Consider the following 21,787-nt stretch of genomic DNA (forward strand, 5'->3'; position numbering starts at 1 on the left):
ATATTTTCATTATAGAAACTTTGAGTAAGGCTGAATTCATTTGTAACTCTGTTTGAATGGGAGTGATAGGACAAAAAGTGATTATAGCCATCACTCCTTCTTCTCATTCTTTATAAATCAAAAGCTCTCAGAGAGGATACCCATCCATTTCGTACTCTTCTCCATACATGTGTTTCTCTAGAAACTTTTGTTTAGGGCATAGTTTTGAACATTAGAACTCTCCAGTTTTCTCTTCAGTTTCATGTATTTTTATGTTATTACTATATGTATCTGTTCCTTCCAGTGCTTTGCGGAGGTAAATATCAACAGTCACCAAGAGTTCAAGGTTAAATGCAGAGCTTTATACCCTTTGACCTTGTATATTAGATTAGCTTCTTGGTTCATACTTTCCATAGTTTTAAATGGATACAACACTTTTACCTCAGAGAATCAGATAAAAGGGCTTGATTCCTTAGAGGTGTTTTACCTATTCTTTCACAGAGGTAAGTGCTTTCAGTTGTTGGCAAGGAAGTGATGTATCTGTTACTACACATAAATGTGCGTGTGTGATGTGCACTATAAAATCTACTGGAGTAATGATTTTCTCACTGTATCTGTAACTTCTTCACTTGTAGTGTATTTTGGGATCTCTACTGTGCAGCTCCAGAAAGACGAGAAACATGTGAACATTCAAGTGAAGCAAAAGCCTTTCATGACTATGTAAGTTTTGTCTGTCTTTACCATGCTTTCATTAACTGTATGTGTAAATGTGATACAGAAGTATTTCTGCATGACAGCATCTCAAATTCAGGTTTGTCACATATAAGGAACATTCATGGGGATGCCTCAGAATTAGAATGTTCTATTTGTGTGATTACTTAGTAACACCTGGAAAAATCTGTAACCCATCTCAGAGATCAAAGAGCTGTCCTGTGTATTAATTCAGAAGGAACTGATAATTCTATCTCTTCCACTTGGAAACATCAAGCCAATCAAAAGGGCACAGGCCAAATGGAAGCACAGATAAGTACTGTTCACATATTCATACTCTGTCAGTTGACTCCCTGGCTTCTGTCAGGACCGTGCTGACTTCAAGTGTGATTGTTCTCATTAATACCACAGAGGAAATTAGACATAAATTTTCCTGTCCAAGAGAACAGGAGGAATCATGGGATGTAAAGTATTATGACAGTTTTGGTATGTTTGGGACATTGTTCAAAACACAGTAGAGAGTTTGGTGGTGTTTTGCCTGTGAAGACCCCCACCCCCAAAAATAATATTTCCAGAAACTAGGAACTAACGCTGGAACAGTTACATTCCTTTTTCTCCATTATCATTATGTACGTGGAGCAATCTAGTAATCTGGAACTGTGGGACCGTGTTACAGTTTTAGGATGGAATTTGGGTTCTGTCTCCTGCAAGCTCTTTTCCATCTGTTGGTCTCATTTTCATGAAGGAAATCCCCAGAAAACTGTCTGAGCTGTTGTTTCTTTGGGTCATTCATATGGTTTGGGGGGTAGGGAGTGGGGCATATGGGACCCTCATGGCACTGTTATAAAAGCTCGTCAGAGTTTTCACAGTCTGTCTTGGAAATACTGTCTAGTCCCTGCAAAAAAAAAAGTACAAAATTAAAACTAGATTGCAATAACCCAAGGCCCAAGGTCTTACAAACATAAATTTGGAAAGAAATTAAATAAATTGGCTATTTAACCATTTTCTGTTACTATTATCATAATCTGAATATGGCTTGGTGTCCTTTAGCATGCAAATGATTAATGAACTTGCCTTATATGTAATTGACTGTGGCTGCTATTAATGCATCAACAGCACAGTTAGAACGGTTAAATATATTTTACTTACAAACCAATAACTCTTTAAAACCCTCTCCTTAAAGGTCAAATTGTGAGGCTGACTGGTAAAAGAGCTTGGATAATGTCTCACTGTTTTTTCCATGCTACATGGATCACTTATTGTAATAATCAATGAGTTAAAAGCAGTGTTGGAGAAGGGAAGAAAATTATAAGGAAAGTTTCCACTCTCAAAGGTGTTAAAGGCAACCAGCTTGGCAAAGCATGTTCTTCAAATTAAGAACAATCTAACTGTTGGAAGCAGATCTTCCACGATGTTCTTTACTTATTCTGTTTTCAGTACGCAGTCAGTGGAAGAATACAGCATTTCAACAGCTTTGTTGTTGTTTTGAATCCTTGTTATTAAAGCAAGGTTTAATTCCTCGCTGAAGGAGAAATAGTTTCATAAGAATAGATTATGACTGCAGGGAATGACATTAGCGAATTAGTCCGTGGAGATTAGAACCCACAGTGTAACAGTTGACTTCAGTGGAGGCGCTGCACGCTTACAGTGCAATATGTGTAACAAAAGCAAAAAACTTGAAACCTGTTGTAAAATAATTCTGAAATTATTAGCAGTGAAAGTTTAAATTAAAAAGCACTTGGAATCCGAAACAGAGTGGAGTCCAAACTTCTTTAAACTCATGAGAATTCTACTAATCAGTAAATTCACTATTTATCTAAGTTTATACGCCAAGAATTTGAGTAGCCAAATCAAAATTATGTCAAATAAAAAAATTTATCGTGACGCCAGCTTCCTAGTAATGCAAATTTATATGGATTTTGGATTTACATCATTATATTGTTCAGTTCATCTGCATTATGGTGGATGTTAAAATGCTGAGAAAACAGTCAAATGAGTGTGCATGGGAAATAGAACCGTGTGATGTTTTAGTTACTGTATAAAGTCATGTCTGACGAAGGAAAAATAGAATGCTGTTCTTTGTTGCATGTATTGGTCTGCATAAAGGAAGATGAGTGTTTATGTCAGAAAAAAAATGAGTTTGTTTTATTGATTACCTCGCCAGGCATTTCTGATAACTTTCTTAATCCTTTAATGTGATATGAAAAACAAGCTGTTGCATTACTTTCTCACTGTTAACATAAACTTTTCTAATACCTAGAAGTACTCCTAAATGTTTCTTAGTGTCATGCGTTATTTGTAAAGCAGTCTGCATTGTATTAGGTTCATGCTGTTGAAATACTGCATATGTTTAGTTTTTCACAACCACAATGTATGTTCATATTAACAGACTTAACAAACAGTTATAAAATACCATTAAGTATTTACATTTATTAATGATCTTGAAAAAATCATTGACCCATGTGTTGACCCATGGAGTGCTGACTCCAGAGGAATCAAAATTCCACTTCCAGTGCAGACAGTCAGAGAGGCAGGCTGTTATACCAGTCCTCCAGTGAAACTGCAGGTCAAGGAAAGGAGTATTCATAGCTGTGTTGTTGTATTTGAAAACTAATTGCCAACTACAAGAAAGTGTAGAAGAGTTGCTTAGTGTTTCATATCAGCAATCTAGAATTTTTTATTAGGTATATGTTGTTCTACTTGACCTGGGAATGTTGTTCTTGCTGAAGGTGTGGTCTTTTTACACTAGATGTATCCTGTTTAAAACTAATTGGGCTGAATGAGCTGACCCAATATGTTTTCTGTCTTTGCTTTTGTGAAGGAAGAAAGGTTTAAGAATTTTTGATGAAGGAGGAAAGTGTTTGGGAATGCTTTACTAATTTGTGAAATATTGCTGCCTTAAACAACACAGCTGATAATCAGTCTGCAGCACAGATTAACTCATACAGCAAATATGCACGGATAAGTTTTGTTACTTTTCTTCAAGTTTCACAGTATTTCAACTAGAACTTAAAAAAAAACCAAAAAATTAATTGCCCTGTACCCCTAATAATTGGACAAAATTTTTTGAACTTTACTGTTTAGTTTGCCATAATATTTTAGAACCTGCTTTTGCTCATGTTTTAATGCAGTTGAATATCTGCAGATGGACTTTGTACCTCTGCAGCACTCTTGAGAGAAGCGCTAGCTGTGCCCTTTCTGGGAACCCATCTGCAGCGCCGGCCTGAGGAAGAGTACATGAGAATTTTGTTCTTAATATCAGTGCTCTGTATTCAAGCAAAGTGAGTCTTAGCCTGTGTTTGCCCATCAGTTTGTGCCTCTCTGTTCCTGACTATTTGTGTAAAACAACAAGAAAAACAAATTGCTTTAGATAACTGTTTTTTACATTGTCTGACGTATCCGTGCATGTTACTCAATACAGCAGCATCCATATTCTGCAGGGAACAGTTGCAGAAGTTCTATTTCCATGGATCCAGAAAAAATTTAGTTGTATTAATACCAACTACCACAGCTTGGATTTTTATCAAGCTAATGAAAGGAGAGGGAATGTGATATGACTCAAGGTGAAGTCTGTAGCTGCTTGCAATACTGACAGTGCTTAGTAAAAATAATATAAATAGAAAAGTAAAAGTCTATAAAAGGCTATTCTAGCTCTGAAATTGAAGGTTTTGTTTCCTCATACTGAGGTTAAACACAGCTCCTCCATATGATAAAAAAGAAATTCTATTTTTATTTTCTATTGAGATTTGCAGTTGGAATTTTTATTTTCCCCCATAAGTGAACAAAGCTCTGAATTCAGTAGTTTCACATTTTGGATTTGAAAAGACAATTGTAGGACATGTAAGTACTGGATCAGGGAGATACAGAACACACCTTGAAGTTTAATGAAAATATCTTAGAATTAGAAATACCTTGTTTCCATTACAAGTAACTCTGGAAAGAAAACTGATGCTTGCCTAGTCTATTAATACTGCAGGCATTTCATCAGGAATATAGCATTTCAAACATAAAGAAATAGCCATATGTATATATAAAAGTCTATACATATACACACACATATGTATACATTTTCTAGGCATCTGTGACTTTTTCTGGAGGAATACCTGTACGCTGTGAAAAATCATTTCTGTGGTAGCCCTGAGCCAAAATTCAGTCTTCACTGTAGAAGTTTTCTTTCTTAACAGTGTTCTAAGTAGACTTCTTTATCTCTCTTTTTAAAATCTTGTCTATCTTGGTTAGAGCTGAGATCTTCTGTTGAGAGAAGTGGGTTCCCATGTGCATATAGATCTGACTTTCTTTCCATCTGTTTATAAGCCAAAAACTTAGTGTGCAAATGTGATTCCTCAGAGCAGAAACGATTTTTAGAATCATCCCTACCAATGAGCTTCTGGCCAGCAGAAGTGGCTGCTCTCCAATTATGTGGCTCAGCCATTGTTTCACACCTCTGGTACAGGGATAGCACTTTTGAAATTCTTTCTTGAAAGGTGATTTCCTTTCTTAGTGGTTAAGATCTTCTATAGCATGAATGTCGAACCTTTTGGACTGCATTAAGTAAAGAGGAATCCTCTTGCACTGTGTATACACAAGTTGCTCCAAAAGTAATGTCTTCTATTTATTGCCATGGAAATGACAACCTGTACAAAGGTTAGTAACACTTTGATAGAACAAATTCTCAGCTACAAAACACTATTTTACAAATAGTCACGACTGTTACCTATGCATTTTTGCAAGTGATGAAAAAGAGCCTATGGTCTATATGGTCTAGCTAGAAGTTCTTATGCCTTCTTAGTTTATTATAATGGAAGTTCTTCCAAGATACTAATAGAGATCTATAAATTCTGACAAGCAACTATAGTAAATTCTTGATTATTTTCTATCTAAGTTTTATTAGTGTCTTCTCTATGGCTGTTTGAAAGATCATTTTGTGATCTTTCACAAAAGTGGTGCTTTTCTATCCTTCCAAGCTGTGGAGAGCTTGACAAATACAAGCAGAGAGAGGGAGCGGCAGGCAGGATCTACAAAATGCTGATTTTGGTGTACCTCATGGGACAAATGCCAAATTGTATTCCCTCATGGTCATGAGACCTATAAATGAGAGGAAGTTGACGGATTTTAGATCTCTAAGCAATTTATGGCCTTCCTGTGAACTCTCCATTGCCTTATTCTCTTTGTCTCTAAGGTTCTCTATGTGTCTATGAGCTGTTGTCATTAACAGCAGAGATTCCCAAGCACAGTTTTGTGGTCAGGTGTGATTTCCCTTGATAAGAAGTATGTGTGCTGCACCACAGTTTCTGCTTGGCCTGCTTTGCCTGGTAATGTTTAAGGATTGTTCTACTGAAGCAGTGGTTCTGGATGGAGTTACTTGGTAACTCCTTACAGCAATTCTGCAAACTCATGGAAGGCTCATTACATGTTTACTATTCATCACTGCACCTGTAATTTTACCCCTAGAGACAAGAGTATCTTCTTCAGACATACAATTCTCCTTACTGTGTAGGTAACTACCCTTGTCCACCTGGAGCGCAGATTACTTGTTAAAACTATAAAAACCTTCTTTTAAGTGTCAGAGAGTGCTTTTCAGAACAAAGAGAATCTCTTTTCCATAAAGTCATTGTTAGAACAATGCATTTTGTTTTTTGTGTAAGTGCTGTTCAAGTATGAATGAAGTGCTGTTGTTTACTGCTCTTTACTTCTGCAAACATATGCCTCGCTTCCCAGTGTTTAGATAGAGTAAAATACTGTTAGATGTGAAAGCTGGAAGGAGATGAAGGAGGTTTCTGACATTTACTCTGAAATCCCTTGTCTAAACACAGTGGATTAATAAACCAGATCACTGTGTTTATTAGAAAAATAAAATACTTTAAAAATCATGTTCAGTATAAGGTTCTCTGTTAAAGTACCTTACAAGGTGGTGTGTTCTTGCTTTCTTCTATGTGTAGCCAAAGTTCAGTAAATCTGAAAATTGAAGAGTCTGAAAAATTCTTATATTTTAGTTAGCAATTGTGAAGGGGCATGAATATAAAATAGGATGAATTTCTTTCTGTAAGATAGTATTTATTGCTTTGGAGAGTGGTTGCTATTCATGATCTGAGACTCTTACAGTGGTGTTGGTGGACTTGTGCAGGCTTCACTTTTCCAGCCTTTTGACTGCTCAGTTTTGTTGCTTAGTAGATGTTCTTTAATGTGATTGTTCAGAAAGGAATAATGAAAAGGAGGCTTCATACCCAGCCAGGTAGGCATCACTGTTTGCAAGAAAACTGCATTAACTTGTCAGGGTTTGGTCCACATAATTAAAGGTGTATCTCAGGTAGCCAAAAGTAGAATTACATGTTGTCTCCAAGATTATTAAACTGTTTTCCTTTGTTCTTCAGAAACTGGCCAACTTGAGAAATTGGTGTTTTCACTGGATTACATGGGTACTTTTTCCAGGAAAGTAGGGTTTTTTTTTTTATTTCATTTTAGTTCATGCTTAGTTCATGTTAAAACCCCAGACAGAATTCTCCTCATGCTTTCATGGAGAATGATGCGCCCATTCTGTCCTTGCCCTCCAGCTTCATTGCTTCCCATACATTCATGGATAACACAGTTACTCAGATTTGAACTACATCAAGTCATAGAAATAAACTCTTATTTTTGATACAGAAATGTGTTTTCTTACAGTGCACACAGGTGTTTTTTTTTTTTCCTATTTGTAATTTCGTAGGTAAATATATGGTGTGTTTCCCTTTTAATATGGGCACTGAACCACTTGTTTCAAATAGAAAAGCAGTGTATCCTTCCCAAAATTTCAACTTTTACTCTTTGAATGGAGAGTTTAGAAGTAAAATGGTTAATTAGTTTAACTGGAAGCTTCTGACAGTATAAAGAACTGTGGTCTCCCTTGAAGGCAATTTAGCTCCTCTTTCATTGTTCCCAGAGCTAGGCAGTGGATTTATTGAACTGAGTGCCTCTTCTCATAAGAATGTTTTAGGCTTCACTTTCATTGAGAAGATAAGAAATAACAGCCTTCCTAATGAGGCAAAACTGAGAGGGAATGATCTGTTGGAGAAAAAAAAAAATCATAATAGAATACTAAAAAGAACCTGTATACACTGTATTTAAAACAATGTCAAAATTATCAAACTGTTTTGTTTTCTTTTGCTTGGAGGTAAGAGGGAATAGGGATTCAACAGGTTCAGAAAGAAGTGGGTGGTTTAAGAGATAGTATGGAGTGTACCGGAGAAGGTGAAGGTCAAAATGAAAGGTGGTGGCTGGAATGCTCAGGCTACTTTGCAGTCTTCTAGAATAATGTAATTTTTATAGTGTGTAGGTAAAAGTTGTTTGTGAGATGATCTTTTAAAAGCTGATAGACAAACTGTGAAATTACTGGGTGTTTTCAGTCCATAATAGATTCCTGCATGGGCTTACATTTCCATCCTCCTAATACTTGCATTTACTTTATAATTACTGTAAATCTGAACTATTTCTGAAATTGTGACCTATACTGTCGCTTGGATGGAGGCTTTGTTGAACATTTTTGACCAGTTCAATGGAAATCCCAAGATGCTGCAATTTTTTCTCTGCTTGTTTGTCTTGATGTACAGGTGTTAACTTCAACCATTTCTTAGCGTGATGTTGTCTTATGTAGCATGCATTGAGAAGAGTCCTGTTTCAAACATTTATACATTCTTATATTTAAAAACTTTTATCTTCACTGCTGTTGACATACAGATCATTCGTATTCATTGTGCAGTGTAAACCGCATGTGTCTACAGCGCACTAGAAAGTTATTAAGGAAGGTTAAGTTGTAGCTTAGTAATGCTGGGAATACTAAATTGACTAACAAATGCTCCGAATTTAAAGATCTTCTGGCATTAATTTTTAACACTGATTGTACATAATGCTTTACATCAGTAAAGTATTGAACAAACATTTGATCAATAGAGAGCAAATGTTGGACTACAGCTTTCCAGCTTCCTGTGTATGCTCCCTGTCCCCTCTTAGTATTCTTTTTTCATTTCATTTGATGTTTGTTATGGTAAAGGAGGGTAGAGATTTCAGGCAGTCTTCTAATAATTTTTTGCATTTAGAGGTTCCAGTTCAGCTGGGGAAATTTCTCTTGGAGGTAATTATGAGGAGGTGTTTTGAGAACAAAGGTACATGCATCTACAGATCTGTACATATGTATCTACCAGAATAACACAGTACAATCAAATAATGTGCTGATCTAAAGTATTTCTATTTTTCTGATATCAGTATTTATCTATATTTGAGTCACTTTGCCTGAGTATGTTCTTCTTTAGCCTCGTAAATTGTAAAAGCAAGGGCCTTACTTCTGCACAATATGCCAAACAGAGATTTTGTAATAAGCTTGACTGCTCTGCTAATATCTCTAAGTGACTCATTTCAGACTTGCTTAACACATGCCTGGAAAAACCAAAGAATTATAACTTCCATCTGCTCTCTGATATGATGAAAGATGAGTCCTGAAGATCACAAATTGTGGGAGACATGCAGCTCTTAATAAGAACAGCTGAACAACAAATGTCTTGTGAGAGGTGGTGAAAAATGAAGTAATGAGGAGGAAGCCTCTTGAGGGAATGTGGATATCCATGGCTGACTAGAACTGTCACATCTAAACCTTACACTAAATATGAAATGCACATTATATAACACAAGCCACAGCAAACAGATCATAGTCTACTTGAATTTTCTACCAAATTAATGCCTTACTGTTACAGGCAGTTGTGGTAGTGTGGGCTTTTGAGCATGTGCTGAATGTTTTAGGGAAATAAAGTGCAAATCTCTATATTCAGGTATCTGTTTAACAAACGAGGTTTTGATACTATGGCTTTTTTAGTCTTCACATTAATACCGTTCCAAACAGTGCCAGTGTTACCTTAGCTGCTGGAAATATGTAAAATTTCAAGGTATACAAACAGAGCCTTTCATTCCCATGTATGGTATTGTGGAAAATAATATACACTCAGAAAAATGCAGACTGGCATAAGCAAGGGGAATCAAAATTAAGTTCGGCTTAAAGATGAAAGTTTGCACTTTCTTATTATAGGGTGTTTAAATGTGTCCTCTCCTTAACTTAAACGGGCATCTCCATAGTGCTGTCACACTAATGTGCAGAAACTACGTTTGTGTCAGTTAGCAAGAAGACCTGTAACAAAACACAGATGTAGCAGCCTGTATCTCCTCAGAGGCTACTATGCTCTGCCAAGAAAGCAGTACTCTCTATAATTCACACCAAAATAAGTGCATGGCCTGTCATAGTTACTCTAGCATGGGAAGAGGAACACAAAGCTTATTGTAAGGTGTATGATAAATACTGTGTCAGTATTTAGACTACGTAATGTGAAACTGAAATTTCAGCTTATGAAATACACAAAGTTGTTACCTAATAAGAAAATAGTTAAAGGGATATAAGCCATGAGGTTTGTTTTAGTATTTTTTCTAAGAGAGGGAAAAGTATACAGGTATCATATGTGCCCATAGTGGAATATGATGTTACAGTTAATAAATCAATTTTACAGGAATAAGATTTGTAGTGAGATTTGTAAAGATAGATGCTTGAATCCCTGTGGAGCATGACCTCATTGACTTTATCACAGATCTACAGGGATTTTGTGATCTGCCTGCACAGATCTGATGGAAGGATCAGGGACTCTGGCCCTAATCTGGCAAACAATTTCATGGTTGAGTAGCACTGTATGTGTGAATGCTTTCATTAAACTCAAGTACATGTTTTGCAGTATTGGGATTGTAGGAAACAGTAGGAACAAAATCAGCCATTCTGGTTCGCTGTCTGGTTCTATTTATTTCTCAGTATAGAAACCATCCTTTCATTGTAGTCTTTTTTTTTTTTTTTTTTTTTTTTTTTTTTTTTTTTTTTTTTTTTTTTTTTTTTTGTTTCCTTAATATTTGTGTGTAAAGAGGCACTTCTCAGATTTTCTCCTTTGCAAAGAAGAAACTTGAATTTCTATTTAAACATTCATAACTGTTGAAGAGGAATCTTCTGTGCAGCTCATGTACCAACAGATAACATTTTACTCAGTCATAACAGTTTGGTTATAATATTGTGTTTATTTTCCCACTATCTGTATGGTTTTAACATTAACTTCATTTTGTGAAGAATTACTTTTTCTGTCTTCCATTGCCACTTGCTTCACTTTTCTTGCTTCATCTGCTTTTTCTCTGTTGTTACATGGAAGACATATGAAGGGCTGGAAACTGATGGATGACCGCACAAAACTATGAAACTATCTTCCAACTTCCAACCCGCACGAAACTATGAAACTATGACCGCTCCTCAGTCACACACAGCTGCTGACTTGGCTTTTACTCATTTAGAACCACTCACTTTCTGCATTTCCAGTAACTGCCCCCCTCCATTGAAAGGGAAATAAAATTAGAAATAAGCTGCCTCTCACCAACTGCTCTTTGTCTCACTGCATGATGGACATCCCTTGAGGGTCAGTGGAATCTTCTCCTTGATGCTGGAAAGAGGGAAACCTTCCTTTCACTGTCTTCTGGAAAGCTTTCCATGAGTGCAAAGAAGGAAGTCGCTGGTCCATCAGCATCTTGAATTTCTGTGTTACTTTCAGCAGTGGCCTTTCTTGCTGCTTGGTTGTGCTGTTCTCTCAGAGTTTGGCTCTTTCTGGCAGCTAGTTGAATGCTCTTAGTTCTTGGATAGTTAAAACTGCATCCTCTGTGCTGCTGTGAATACTCAGGTCAAACTTTGGAAGAAAGCTGCTTCTTCCTTCCTCAAGTCTGAGATCCACTCCCAAGTCTTTTCAACAGTGAGACAAAGGGAAAATTGCTGATTCCTTTTTGTCTTTTTCTACATCCTTGCTTCCTTTACTGATAATATGCAGAATATTCCTGCGAGAAAAGTGGCACTGTAACTTCTTTTTGCTGCACTATATTATGGGGGGAGGCTTTTGTTGAAGCATCAATTCCTTGCATCATGTGTAAGGAATTAAGCTTTCCTTATTTTTCTATATACCTTTCTCAGCCTGCTTGATTGTTTAGGAAATATGACCTGAGAGAAAGATGGAATGTGATCAGGTTTCAAAAAAAGAGGCTGACCTTGCTTATATTCTGTTTCCTGGAACCTGAATTACAATAAGAAAACTGTATGAAAGGAGTATCCAAAGGGCTGATTTAAGAAGGAGGCTCTGCTGTGGCTTTTAAGACTGATATTAAGTGTAATCTCATCCTGCAGCATTAGTTGTAGGACCTTTATAATTAGTAAATGTACCACATCACTGCACTTTCCACAGAGCTCAGTCTGGAATGCAAATGTTTGTCTGATTAAGTTGTACTCTGGGTGCCTGATTTTGGGAGCTGAAGTGGTAGAAAGTGCAGAGTAATGCTCTTGGAAAGAAGAGAAGTTAAATAAGTAGCAGCTTGATCTCATAGAAATAGACTGTGATGGCAGTTGGACACTTGTAAAGTTGTGTGGTAGCAGAGATGGATTTCTCTGGATTTGTGTTTTTTTTTTTCTTCTGGATTTGTTTTTATTAAATAGCTCTGTACTTTTCAAATACTATGCCCAACTTGAAAATACCTCTTCCCCAAGACTCCTTGTACTCTACAGTCATCATTAAACGATTCTTCAGTGACAGACCAGGTACATTTCCTTACATTAGACAACCCTAACTGGTGTGTAGCGACTGTTGACAAGCAAATGAATTAAAAACTTCGAAATAAATGGAAGAGTAAGAAATAATCATCTAGATGAGTTGATGAGTTTGTTTTGCTATTCTTAATGCTATCAATTCTTAGTTTGTCAGCTTCCTAAGATGTAAAGTAATTTAAAAAAAAAAAAAAAAGTAAAACAGATTAGAATGACAATATGACTATCCTAACTATTCTGCTCTTGTGAACTAGCAGGGGAGTGGTATTAATGAGATTCCTCTTCTCTAGGAGTTGGTTCAAAAATGGGACTGGTAGAAAGAGCAGAGGATAACTTGTTAATAATGTTAACTGGAAATGGCCCAGTTAACGTTATTAAGGTTATTATCATTAAGCCTAGACTTGAACGATTGTTGAAACCTTTGTGTTATGTGCTTTAGAAATACATCTGAAAGTAGCAGGAGCAGAAAGGACTGATAATCTGCTCTGATGATTTTGTCACTACGAATTAATTTCAGCTACAGAGGTCTTGTTAACATTGGTAGCCTGTTTTGTTGTTGTTTGGTTGTTCTTTCACTTCAAATTCTCTTGAGTATGCAGTAAGTTTGTCTGAAGTCAGATAAATTTCAGAGGTTCTCTATCATAAATCAGGGCTCCTGTTAAGGAGGCTGAGTGTGTGTATAGGCACTGGGATATCTATCCTTGTAAATCATGAAGTTTATGGTATCCTGCTATAGCCCAGTTCATTCCTGTTTATGTAGCAATATCTTTGTTTTGTAAAAATGAGAATTTTTTGATGCAGGAAAAACAATGGATGAATAGAAGGGGTTCCATAAACTGGTTACCCAGCAGGCTTTGTGTACCTGATTCTGTCAGGAACTGCTGGTTTAGAAGAGTAGATATAGTAAAACAGTGATTTGAATACTTGTTTTATTGTGTTTTCAGATTATTTGCAGTTTTTGGAATTTCACGTTGAAGTCAAAGAAAGTATTTTAGTAAAAAGATCATAAAACATTTGCATATTGGATTTCTTATTTACTACTGACTAGAATTGGTGTTAGGAAATGCATTGTAACATTATTTAATGGAGCCTGACAAATGTTGCAGTTGTTGAGATGATAGCAGAAATTGAATTATTATTTCTGTGCATATTGTAAGCAATTATGCAGAATCATAACCTAAGAATGTATACTACATGTTCTCCTGGAAGAAGAATTATGTCAATGAAAACTACATTTTATAGTCATTTCTGTTACATTTTTGCTGAACAAGCAAACTGTACTGCTACTGAAGCTGCAAAACTGCAAAATTCATTCATTTTTATATTGTGGGTAGCATAGCTTGTTTGAACTTTTTAAAACATCATGCAGTTCTACAACTGCTGTGTAATTCTTCGAACTGACTTTTAATTCTATTACTAATGCCACTAAAGCTGTTAATGCTTAATTTTCATTTATTTATTTACTTATTTATTTATTTATTGGGTGAGCTCTAACTCCTTCCTTGGCTGAAGGACTGTTTTCTTGTACTGCTTCTTTGAATCTGTGAGGCCTGATCTGGATTGCCTTTTTTGTTTCCACTGTTGGGAGCACAGCTTTGTTTTCTGGTTTTCAGTTCATCTCCTGAGCGATGGACGTTTGCTGTAAGTACTTCATCTCTTCCCATTCTCAAGCTGAAGGGCTTTGCTTTGAGGACTTAGCTCTGGTTCTCTGTCAGGTTTCTTGCACTGTTGAGTTTCAGTTCATTTCATCCTCAGATTTCTGACCCTGGTTTTATTGTCTGTTAAGGCTTCTGAGACCCCAGTGCTGATGTTTGATTTCTGTGGTTGTAGTGTGCAAGTGGAAATTATTGTGCCCCACAGGACAAAATACGATTTTATCTTTGTTTTTTCCCCACGTGTTACAAAAAATAATTGTAAGAGAAATTGTATAAACATGAGTTTACAAACACATTTTCGTATTAGAAGATGTTGAGTGTGATTGTCTGTGCACAAGTTTCCAAGAATTTTAGTACATAACCTCTTCAAAGCCTTTGCTTTAGAAGTCCTATGTAAGGGCTGTCTTCCTTGACTGATTTTCACTCAAATGTCCTTTCAAATATATAGTGAAGGAAGACAAAGTAGGATCCATAATAATAAAAAACCACTCACTATTATTCCTTTTACATGTTTTCAATTCTAAAAACACAAAGAAAGTGAGGCAAAACCAAACCTACACTTGCTCAATATTATTGTTATGGTGACTATTATAATTATCCTTACTGCTAGTGTTTATACAAGAAGTGTTCTGCAAGGCTCAGGAATTAAGCTAGTTTATGTAATTCAGCTAATTAGCACAACTTCTATGAGTATTTATTTATTTATTTATTTCCCCTAAGAAACTAGTGAAATACTGAAAAATAATGATTTGTTCTGAGTATTAATCCAGTTAAGAAGTCACTATAAGTAATGCTTTGGGATATGAAAACCAAGTGGCTTCTCTGAATGTTCTTTGTGTGCTTGTATATAAAACACCATTTGAAGCTCTGAATCTTCCTCATGTATTTAGTGCTGTGAGATCTCTGCTTTTACTTATCTTTACTCAGGGTAATCTTGGGATTGCTCTTGACCTCTCTGAAATGCTTTTTAAGGTAAAATCAATGTATCAGCTTTGATGTGTATAGACAAGATGTTGGTGATACAACCAACCATTTTTTCATTTGCTGTCTAGAACCAGTCACTAGTATCAAATAATACCAGCTAGCCAGTGCAATTAGCATTTCCACTGTCTCATCTATGCTTCTTGGGCTATGTACAGCAGAGTAAATCTTGAGAGCCATTTCATTCTGTTTGTAACATTCTCTTTAAACTTAATGTTCAAGTGTATAGTAATGGCAAATTGAGACCAAAATAGTGTTCTTGTAAGTATTCTCAAATGTCCTTCTCAGAACTGAGTATCAGCCTTGATGAAACAAGGAAATCTTCTGTCTAGTCTTTTCTCCTTTTCCACTGCAACCCTTGTTCTGGCAGATTCCATCCCAGTGTAACAGTGCAGCAAGTCCGAGACCTCCTCATGATATATGATATGATATTTATCCTTGGGTTCTGAGATAGATGACTGATGTGGTTGCTGAGCCACTCTCCATTAAATCTGAAAAATCCTGGCTGTCTGATGAAGTTCCCAGTGACTGGAAAAAGGGAAACATAGCTCCCATTTCTAAGAAAGGGAGAAAGAATGACCTGGGGAACCATTGAGTCTCATCTCTGTGCCTGGGAAGATCATGGAGCAGATCCTCCTAGAAGCTCTGTTAAGGCACGTAAGAGATAAGAGGTGATTTGAAATAGCCAGTGTGGCTTCACCAAGGGCAGATTGTGCCTGACCAATCTGCTGGCCGTCTGTGATGGAGTGATGGTGTCAGTGGACAGGGGAAGGGTGTTGGATATCATCTATCTGGACTTCTACTAAGCCTTTGACATGGTCCCTCACCACATCCTTCTCTCTGGATTGGAGAAGTATGGATTTGGAGAATGGAGTGTTCAATGGAGTAGAAATTGATTGGGTCTGGTTGCAGCCAAAGGGTTGTGATCAGTGGTTCTTTGTAAGGGCAGAAACCAGTCACAAGCTGTGTCCCTCAGGGGTTGGTGCTCTTCAGCATCTTCATCAGTGACACAGACAGTGGCACTGAGTGCACCCTCAGCAATTTTGCAGATGACACCAGGTGAGGGGTGCAGTTGATACCTTGGAGGGAAGGGAAGCCATCCAGAGGGATATGGACAGGCTGAAGAAGTGGGCCCATGTGAAAGGTGCTGCACTTGGGCTGGGGCAATCCCAGGTGTTTATACGGGCTGCACAAAGAACCCCTTGAGAGCAGCCCTGTGGAGAAGGACTTGGGGGTCCTGCTGGACAAGAAGCTGGACATGAACCAGCAGTGTGCGCTTGCAGCCCAGAAGGCCAACTGTGTTCTGGGATGCATTAAAAAGGGGTGACCAACAGGGAGAGGGAGGTGATTGTCCCCCTCTACTCAGCTCTTGTGAGGCCCCACCTGCAGTACTGCGTCCCAGCCTGGAATCCCCAGCACAAGAAAGACATGGAGCTCTTGGAATGAGTCCTGAGGAGGGCCACTAAGATGATCAGAGGGCTGGAGCTCCTCTTCTATGATTAAAGCTTGAAGGAACCAGGCTCGTTTAGCCCAGTTAGAAGAGAAGGCTCTGGGGAGACCTCAGTGTGGCCTTCCAGTACTTGAAAGGGACGTATAAACAGGAGGGGTAATCGCTGCTTACAAGGGTGGACAGTGGTAGGACAAGGGGGAATGGTTTTAAACTGAGACAGGGGAGCTTTAGGTTGGATAATAGGAGGAGGTTTTTCACTCAGAGGGTGGTGGCACACTGGAACATGCTGGCCAAGGAGACTGTGGATGCCCCATCCCTGGAGGCATTCAAGGCCAGGCTGGATGTGGCTCTGGGCAGCCTGGTCTTGTGGTTGGTGACCCTGCACACAGCAGGGGGTTGAAACTAGAGGATCATTGTGGTCCTTTTCAACCCAAGCCATTCTGTGACTCTATTATTATTATTTTTAAAACTGACTTCTAGGTTGTCATTACATATACAAGATGTGTAGAATGTGTGGAGATATTCAAGACCAACCTGGATGCCTACCTGCGAGACGTGGTGTAGGGAATCTGCTTTGAAAGGAGGGTTGGACTCAATGATCTCTAGAGGTCCCTTCCAACCCCTACAATTCTGTCATTCTGTAAGAATGTGTAAACCTGTAAATACATTTGATGAATGGAAGGATTATAAACTGTATCTCAAAATGTAACTCTATGATTTCTATGCTTAATTTGTGAAGCAATGTTATACATGCATTTTTGAGCCCCAGTACTTGTGTTAAAAAACAATTACAGGTTGCAGAGCTTGTATTACACTACCACTCCTAGCATTCAGTGAAGGAGGAGGCATCTATTAAAGTCTGCAACCATGGTTTATATGAGCAGGAACCTCTTGAACACTGACATACTGGGGTGAAAAACTGAAAATTCAGAAATCACTGGTTGCATTGAGAACTTGTTGCAGTGACTACTGGGTCAAACCACTTCTATGCTAAGGAACCAGTAATTTAGGCATGCAGTAACAACTCAGAAACCTGCAGTTTTATGCATACGTGCCCTGTGCCATTGGGAAGTTGGGGATTCCTCAAATCAAAAGGAGTTCTCCTGGAGATAATTAATACTTTAACTAATAATGTTTCAGTTTTCTGTGTGCCTACCAATCATTTCCATTTTCCTTAGCCTGCAAACAGGACCAAACCTGTCAAATAGCACCTCTGAGGCTTTTGTACAGTCACTGCAAATTCTGTTCTACAGGAGCAAACACTGCAGGTTCTGACCTCTGTTTGTTCTGACTTCTGAGTTTGTCTTGCTCTAATCATATATTTGAACAGAGCTTTTAGGTAAACTGCCCTGTCTTCTGTTTTCCCTACCAACTGCTGGCCCTGGCGGTCTCCCAGCATCCGCTTCCTACAGTCCTGCTCTCATGTAGCACATACAGTATCTCCAGAGGAAATCCTGTGACCAGCCTGACTTCCTTTTGCTACAGATTTCTCTCTCTCTCTGTCTCTCTCTCTCTCTCTTTTTTAATCTCTGCCATCTTTGTAGTTGGTCAGCTTTATCCTCAGACATAACCAGGTCTCCCTTGCTCACCACCTCAGTTGGTTCTTCTTTCCTTGCTTGGAATCCCTCCTTGAAGCTGAATTTATCCGACTTCTGAAAAAGATGAAAATAACCATGACATAATGCATACTGTAAATACCCTTATTTGGTTTGCCTTTCTTTCCATCTCTGTCTTTCTTTCCATCTTTTCCTTACTCGTTATTCTATTATTAAGTATTCAGGAAGGAGTCCTAGTTCTCCTTCTCTAATCCTTTTACTTGCTCCTGTTCTTCGGTCCTCTTTTCTTGCATATATAGTCTCTTCATTTCTCTTGTTTCTCTTAATTGCCATTCCCATCTGATATCAAACTTTATTATTATTATTATTATTATTATTAGTATTAGTATTAGTATTAGTGTTAGTATTAGTATTTTCAGTTCCCCTGATCCTTAAGAAGACAAACTCTCTTGGGTCCATTTTTCTTGAACCACATACTGTTTCACCAGCTTTTTCCTACTGTCTGACTTAATGTGCTGTTCCCACATTAGTAACACCCCTCCTCCTAGGGTCTGAGAGACCTGCCCTGATCCAGACGCAGCTTGCCATGTTACAATGAACTGCAACTCTGGGCTCACTCTTGATTGAATTCACTCTTGATTGAATTCTTAAGTTCCATTAATTCCCTTGGCTATACGCTCACATCTTTCTTCTCCCTTCAGATATTATTTCCATGTGTGCTATGGCAATTTTCTCATCTTTTGGCTGCCTTGTTCCCCTTCCCACCAACCTATTGCCCTTTGCCCTTTCTCTGTATATTCACCCTTACTTAATTTCTAAATACAAAAGCAGCTTCCTATATTTCTTTTTTTTGTTTGTTTGTGTATTGTTTTTGTTTTTAAACAGAAATCAAAATGCTAGGTTTTCTCTTGCACTTTTTCAAGAACATTTTGTTTAGAAAAGGGATTTAGAGTATCTTCTTTTTCTTTCTGCCCTCTTATTAGACTGGTTGAATTGATATGCTATCAGCCATTGGCTTTGTGAATTAGGTGGTCTTATTTTCTAACTCATCTAACCATAACCAGCTTTGTTCTTAGAACTGAGTCTTGTAGATACTGTGTGTATGCCTGTTCTGATTTTTATATACAGTTAAAATTTCTATCTCTGTGCTTAATCAATATTCCAGCTGCTGAATTGTGCTTTCTTCTGGCTGTGAAAAACTTGGTTTTACTGTACCAGTATTCATCCAGAATACTTCTGTAAAGATCTCTTTTTGAAATTGCTGATTGCTTTCTTTGCTACACGATCTGAGGTGATGCGATGCTGGCCCATAAGGTTTGCCTCACAGAGAAACCTGCATTCACCCACACGGACTTTAAGATGCTATGGAGAGTGACAGAGTTTGAATTCAGAGTCTTAGGCTTACATGGTGTCCCACAGTGGAGTAAATAGCAAAATACTCATTTCACCATTCTCATTGACTCGACTTGGGGTAGTAGAAAGATGTACAAAAAATGTTCCTTTTGCTCTCCTTCCTTCATACCTATAAGTTGGCAAAGAAATTTTTGTTCTTTTTTCAAAGTCTATCTGGTTTAATTTATTAAATATAATTTTCTTCTTTTCTTCACAAGATGAAATTCGAGAAATGTAATACCAGAACCAATTTCAGCGTTTGTTATTAGATACACTCTGACCTGTGCAGACATTTATGGTATCTTGGTATTTACTGATTGCAGGGCTATCGAGGTCAGACTTATTTGCCAGAAATGTTACAGCAGCCTTGAGGCTGTTCTGTAGTTATGTGTTGGCAAAATTCTATTTTAGTTATTTATTTTTCACATCTGAGCTCCTTGCTTTCCCCAAACTCTTTCCCTAAATATTAGAATATTTCAGAGTTGGGTAACAGAGTTATGTAAACAACAGACAATCTGATTAAGTGAAGTATGATGATTGTTGCAGTATGATCAGACAGTAATGGTAAGGCCAAAACTTTTGGTGGTAATTATAGATAACAAAATCACTCTTTGTATTTAAACCAGAACAGTACATACCATTATCCATTTAGGAAAGAAGGCAGGTATTTTTCCAGATACCTGTAGCAGTGTTACTTGCACATATTCAGGACCTGTAAAAGATAGTAGTTGAAAAAAAAAAAAAAAAAAGTAGCTGGTAATCCTAAGAGAGATTTTTAGAGTTTAATGTTACATCTTCTTAGGCTGTAGAATAAATAAAGCAATATGACTAAAGATGGCAAATGGAAGCATAGCTCACTGTGCCAGTAAGATGATTTTAAATAAATTGTTTTCATCAGAGGTACCCTGTTATATTACTATGCTGTCTGAAAAAATAGTGGATTCTCAGATAATAAATGTGCAGAGGTAGATGTGTGATCAGGAATGTCTTAATGTGTGATTAATGTTTTTGAAAATGAGGTACATATCAAACAGAAGTAAGAATGGTGAGGATTGAGGCAGATGTGAGGAAAAGTCTGCAAGAATGATAGAAGCCCAAGTGAAGATGACTTTGAGTATTGCCATGCTTGGCACCTTTGAGTTTGAGCAGTTTTAGCTGTTACTCAGTTTGCTGTCTTATGTTAAGATCTGCTTAGTTATTTATTGCTGAATGGTATGTGGTTCAGCTATTGTAGCAAAACTATTTTAATTTTAGATTAATTTCTATTGATGGCTTAACCGTGTTTGTTATCACAAACACTGACATTCTAGAATAGAAAGATTAGTAGTCAATACATTTGCTGCCTTTCTGAAATTCATAACATTTAGATGTGGCAATCTTCTTTCCGTTTATTTTCAGTGTCTTGATTAGAAAGCAGTTCAGCAGTATTACTCCAGAGGAAGGCATTTTGTCCTCTTATACCAGTGATGCAGAGGAAGTGCACCGACCCCTTTACCTCCTCCCCAATCAGCTTGCATCATCTCCTTTAAAACCAAAAACCAAACTTCAGTTTCCAGCACTTTGCTGCGTCACAGTAAGATGAGGTACCACACAATGTAACATTAGCATAACTTGGCCTCATTTTCCAAGTGGCATATTGATAATGGGACTAATCCCTGTGGCATATAGAGAGGATGCAACATAGTATGGTTTAAAATTTGTATCTGATGCTCCCCCTTGATCATGTCTAAAGATCAAGGGAAAATAAAAGTGAAATCCCTAAGCATAAATAAACAGGAGCATGGGCATCTCTCCTTCCCTCTTCTGCAGGAGAAGAAGAGTTCACAGAACTGGGCCTAGATAGATCTGAGGAAGAAATTCAGGAAGGATTATTCCCCTAGGGTGTACATGTTTGTTTTTTAAAACAATGATTGAGTTATTTTAATGCCCTGGATATTCATCCTCATGTACTGTACAGGAAAAAAAAAAAAAAAGACTAAACAAACAAGAAAATATTTTCCACTCAGCAGCATTTAAAAAAAAATATAAGTAAATAAACAACAACAAAAAAACTTTCATCTCTTTCTATGCAGATTTAGAAGACTCTGTCTGAGTAGAATAAGAACACAGTAGTAACAGACAACTCCAAACTTGTATTTAATCAAAAAGAGTGTTTTAATATAGCTTTAACCTCTTCAGTTAACAGTAGTACAATCTGAATGTAAATTCTCTCCCAGAGATTGAGCTAGCAGAAAGTTGTGCCTAAAACAAAAGCACTAAATGGAAGCAACAATTTCCATATCCACTCTCAATGGCAATTTTACACTCACCAGAAGAGCTAGAGGAAAAGAGTCTTAAGGGAAGGAGAACTGGACGTGTATTTGTGTTCTTGTATTGTCTGTTCTCTTAGTCACTTTACACGTGTCATCCATTCTGTGTCCTGGAGGCAAAAGGAACC

General features: G+C 37.4%; 1 protein-coding gene across 5 annotated transcripts in view; it reads left to right on the forward strand.

Moving 5' to 3' along the window:
* The window catches only part of SSBP2 (single stranded DNA binding protein 2), a 166,224-nt gene that overhangs the window by 47,415 nt on the left and 97,022 nt on the right, over positions 1–21,787 (forward strand). For all 5 annotated transcript variants that reach the window (XR_004305654.1, XM_015849772.2, XM_015849770.2 and 2 more), the window contains exon 4: positions 615–699. Coding sequence is in view for 4 of the 5 variants with exons in the window: in XM_015849772.2 (XP_015705258.1) it covers positions 615–699 (85 nt within the window). In the remaining variant the exon portion in view is untranslated. The remainder of the gene's footprint in view (positions 1–614; positions 700–21,787) is intronic.

This window comes from Coturnix japonica, chromosome Z (genome assembly GCF_001577835.2).
Source record: "Coturnix japonica isolate 7356 chromosome Z, Coturnix japonica 2.1, whole genome shotgun sequence".
Classification (NCBI taxonomy): Eukaryota; Metazoa; Chordata; class Aves; order Galliformes; family Phasianidae; genus Coturnix; species Coturnix japonica.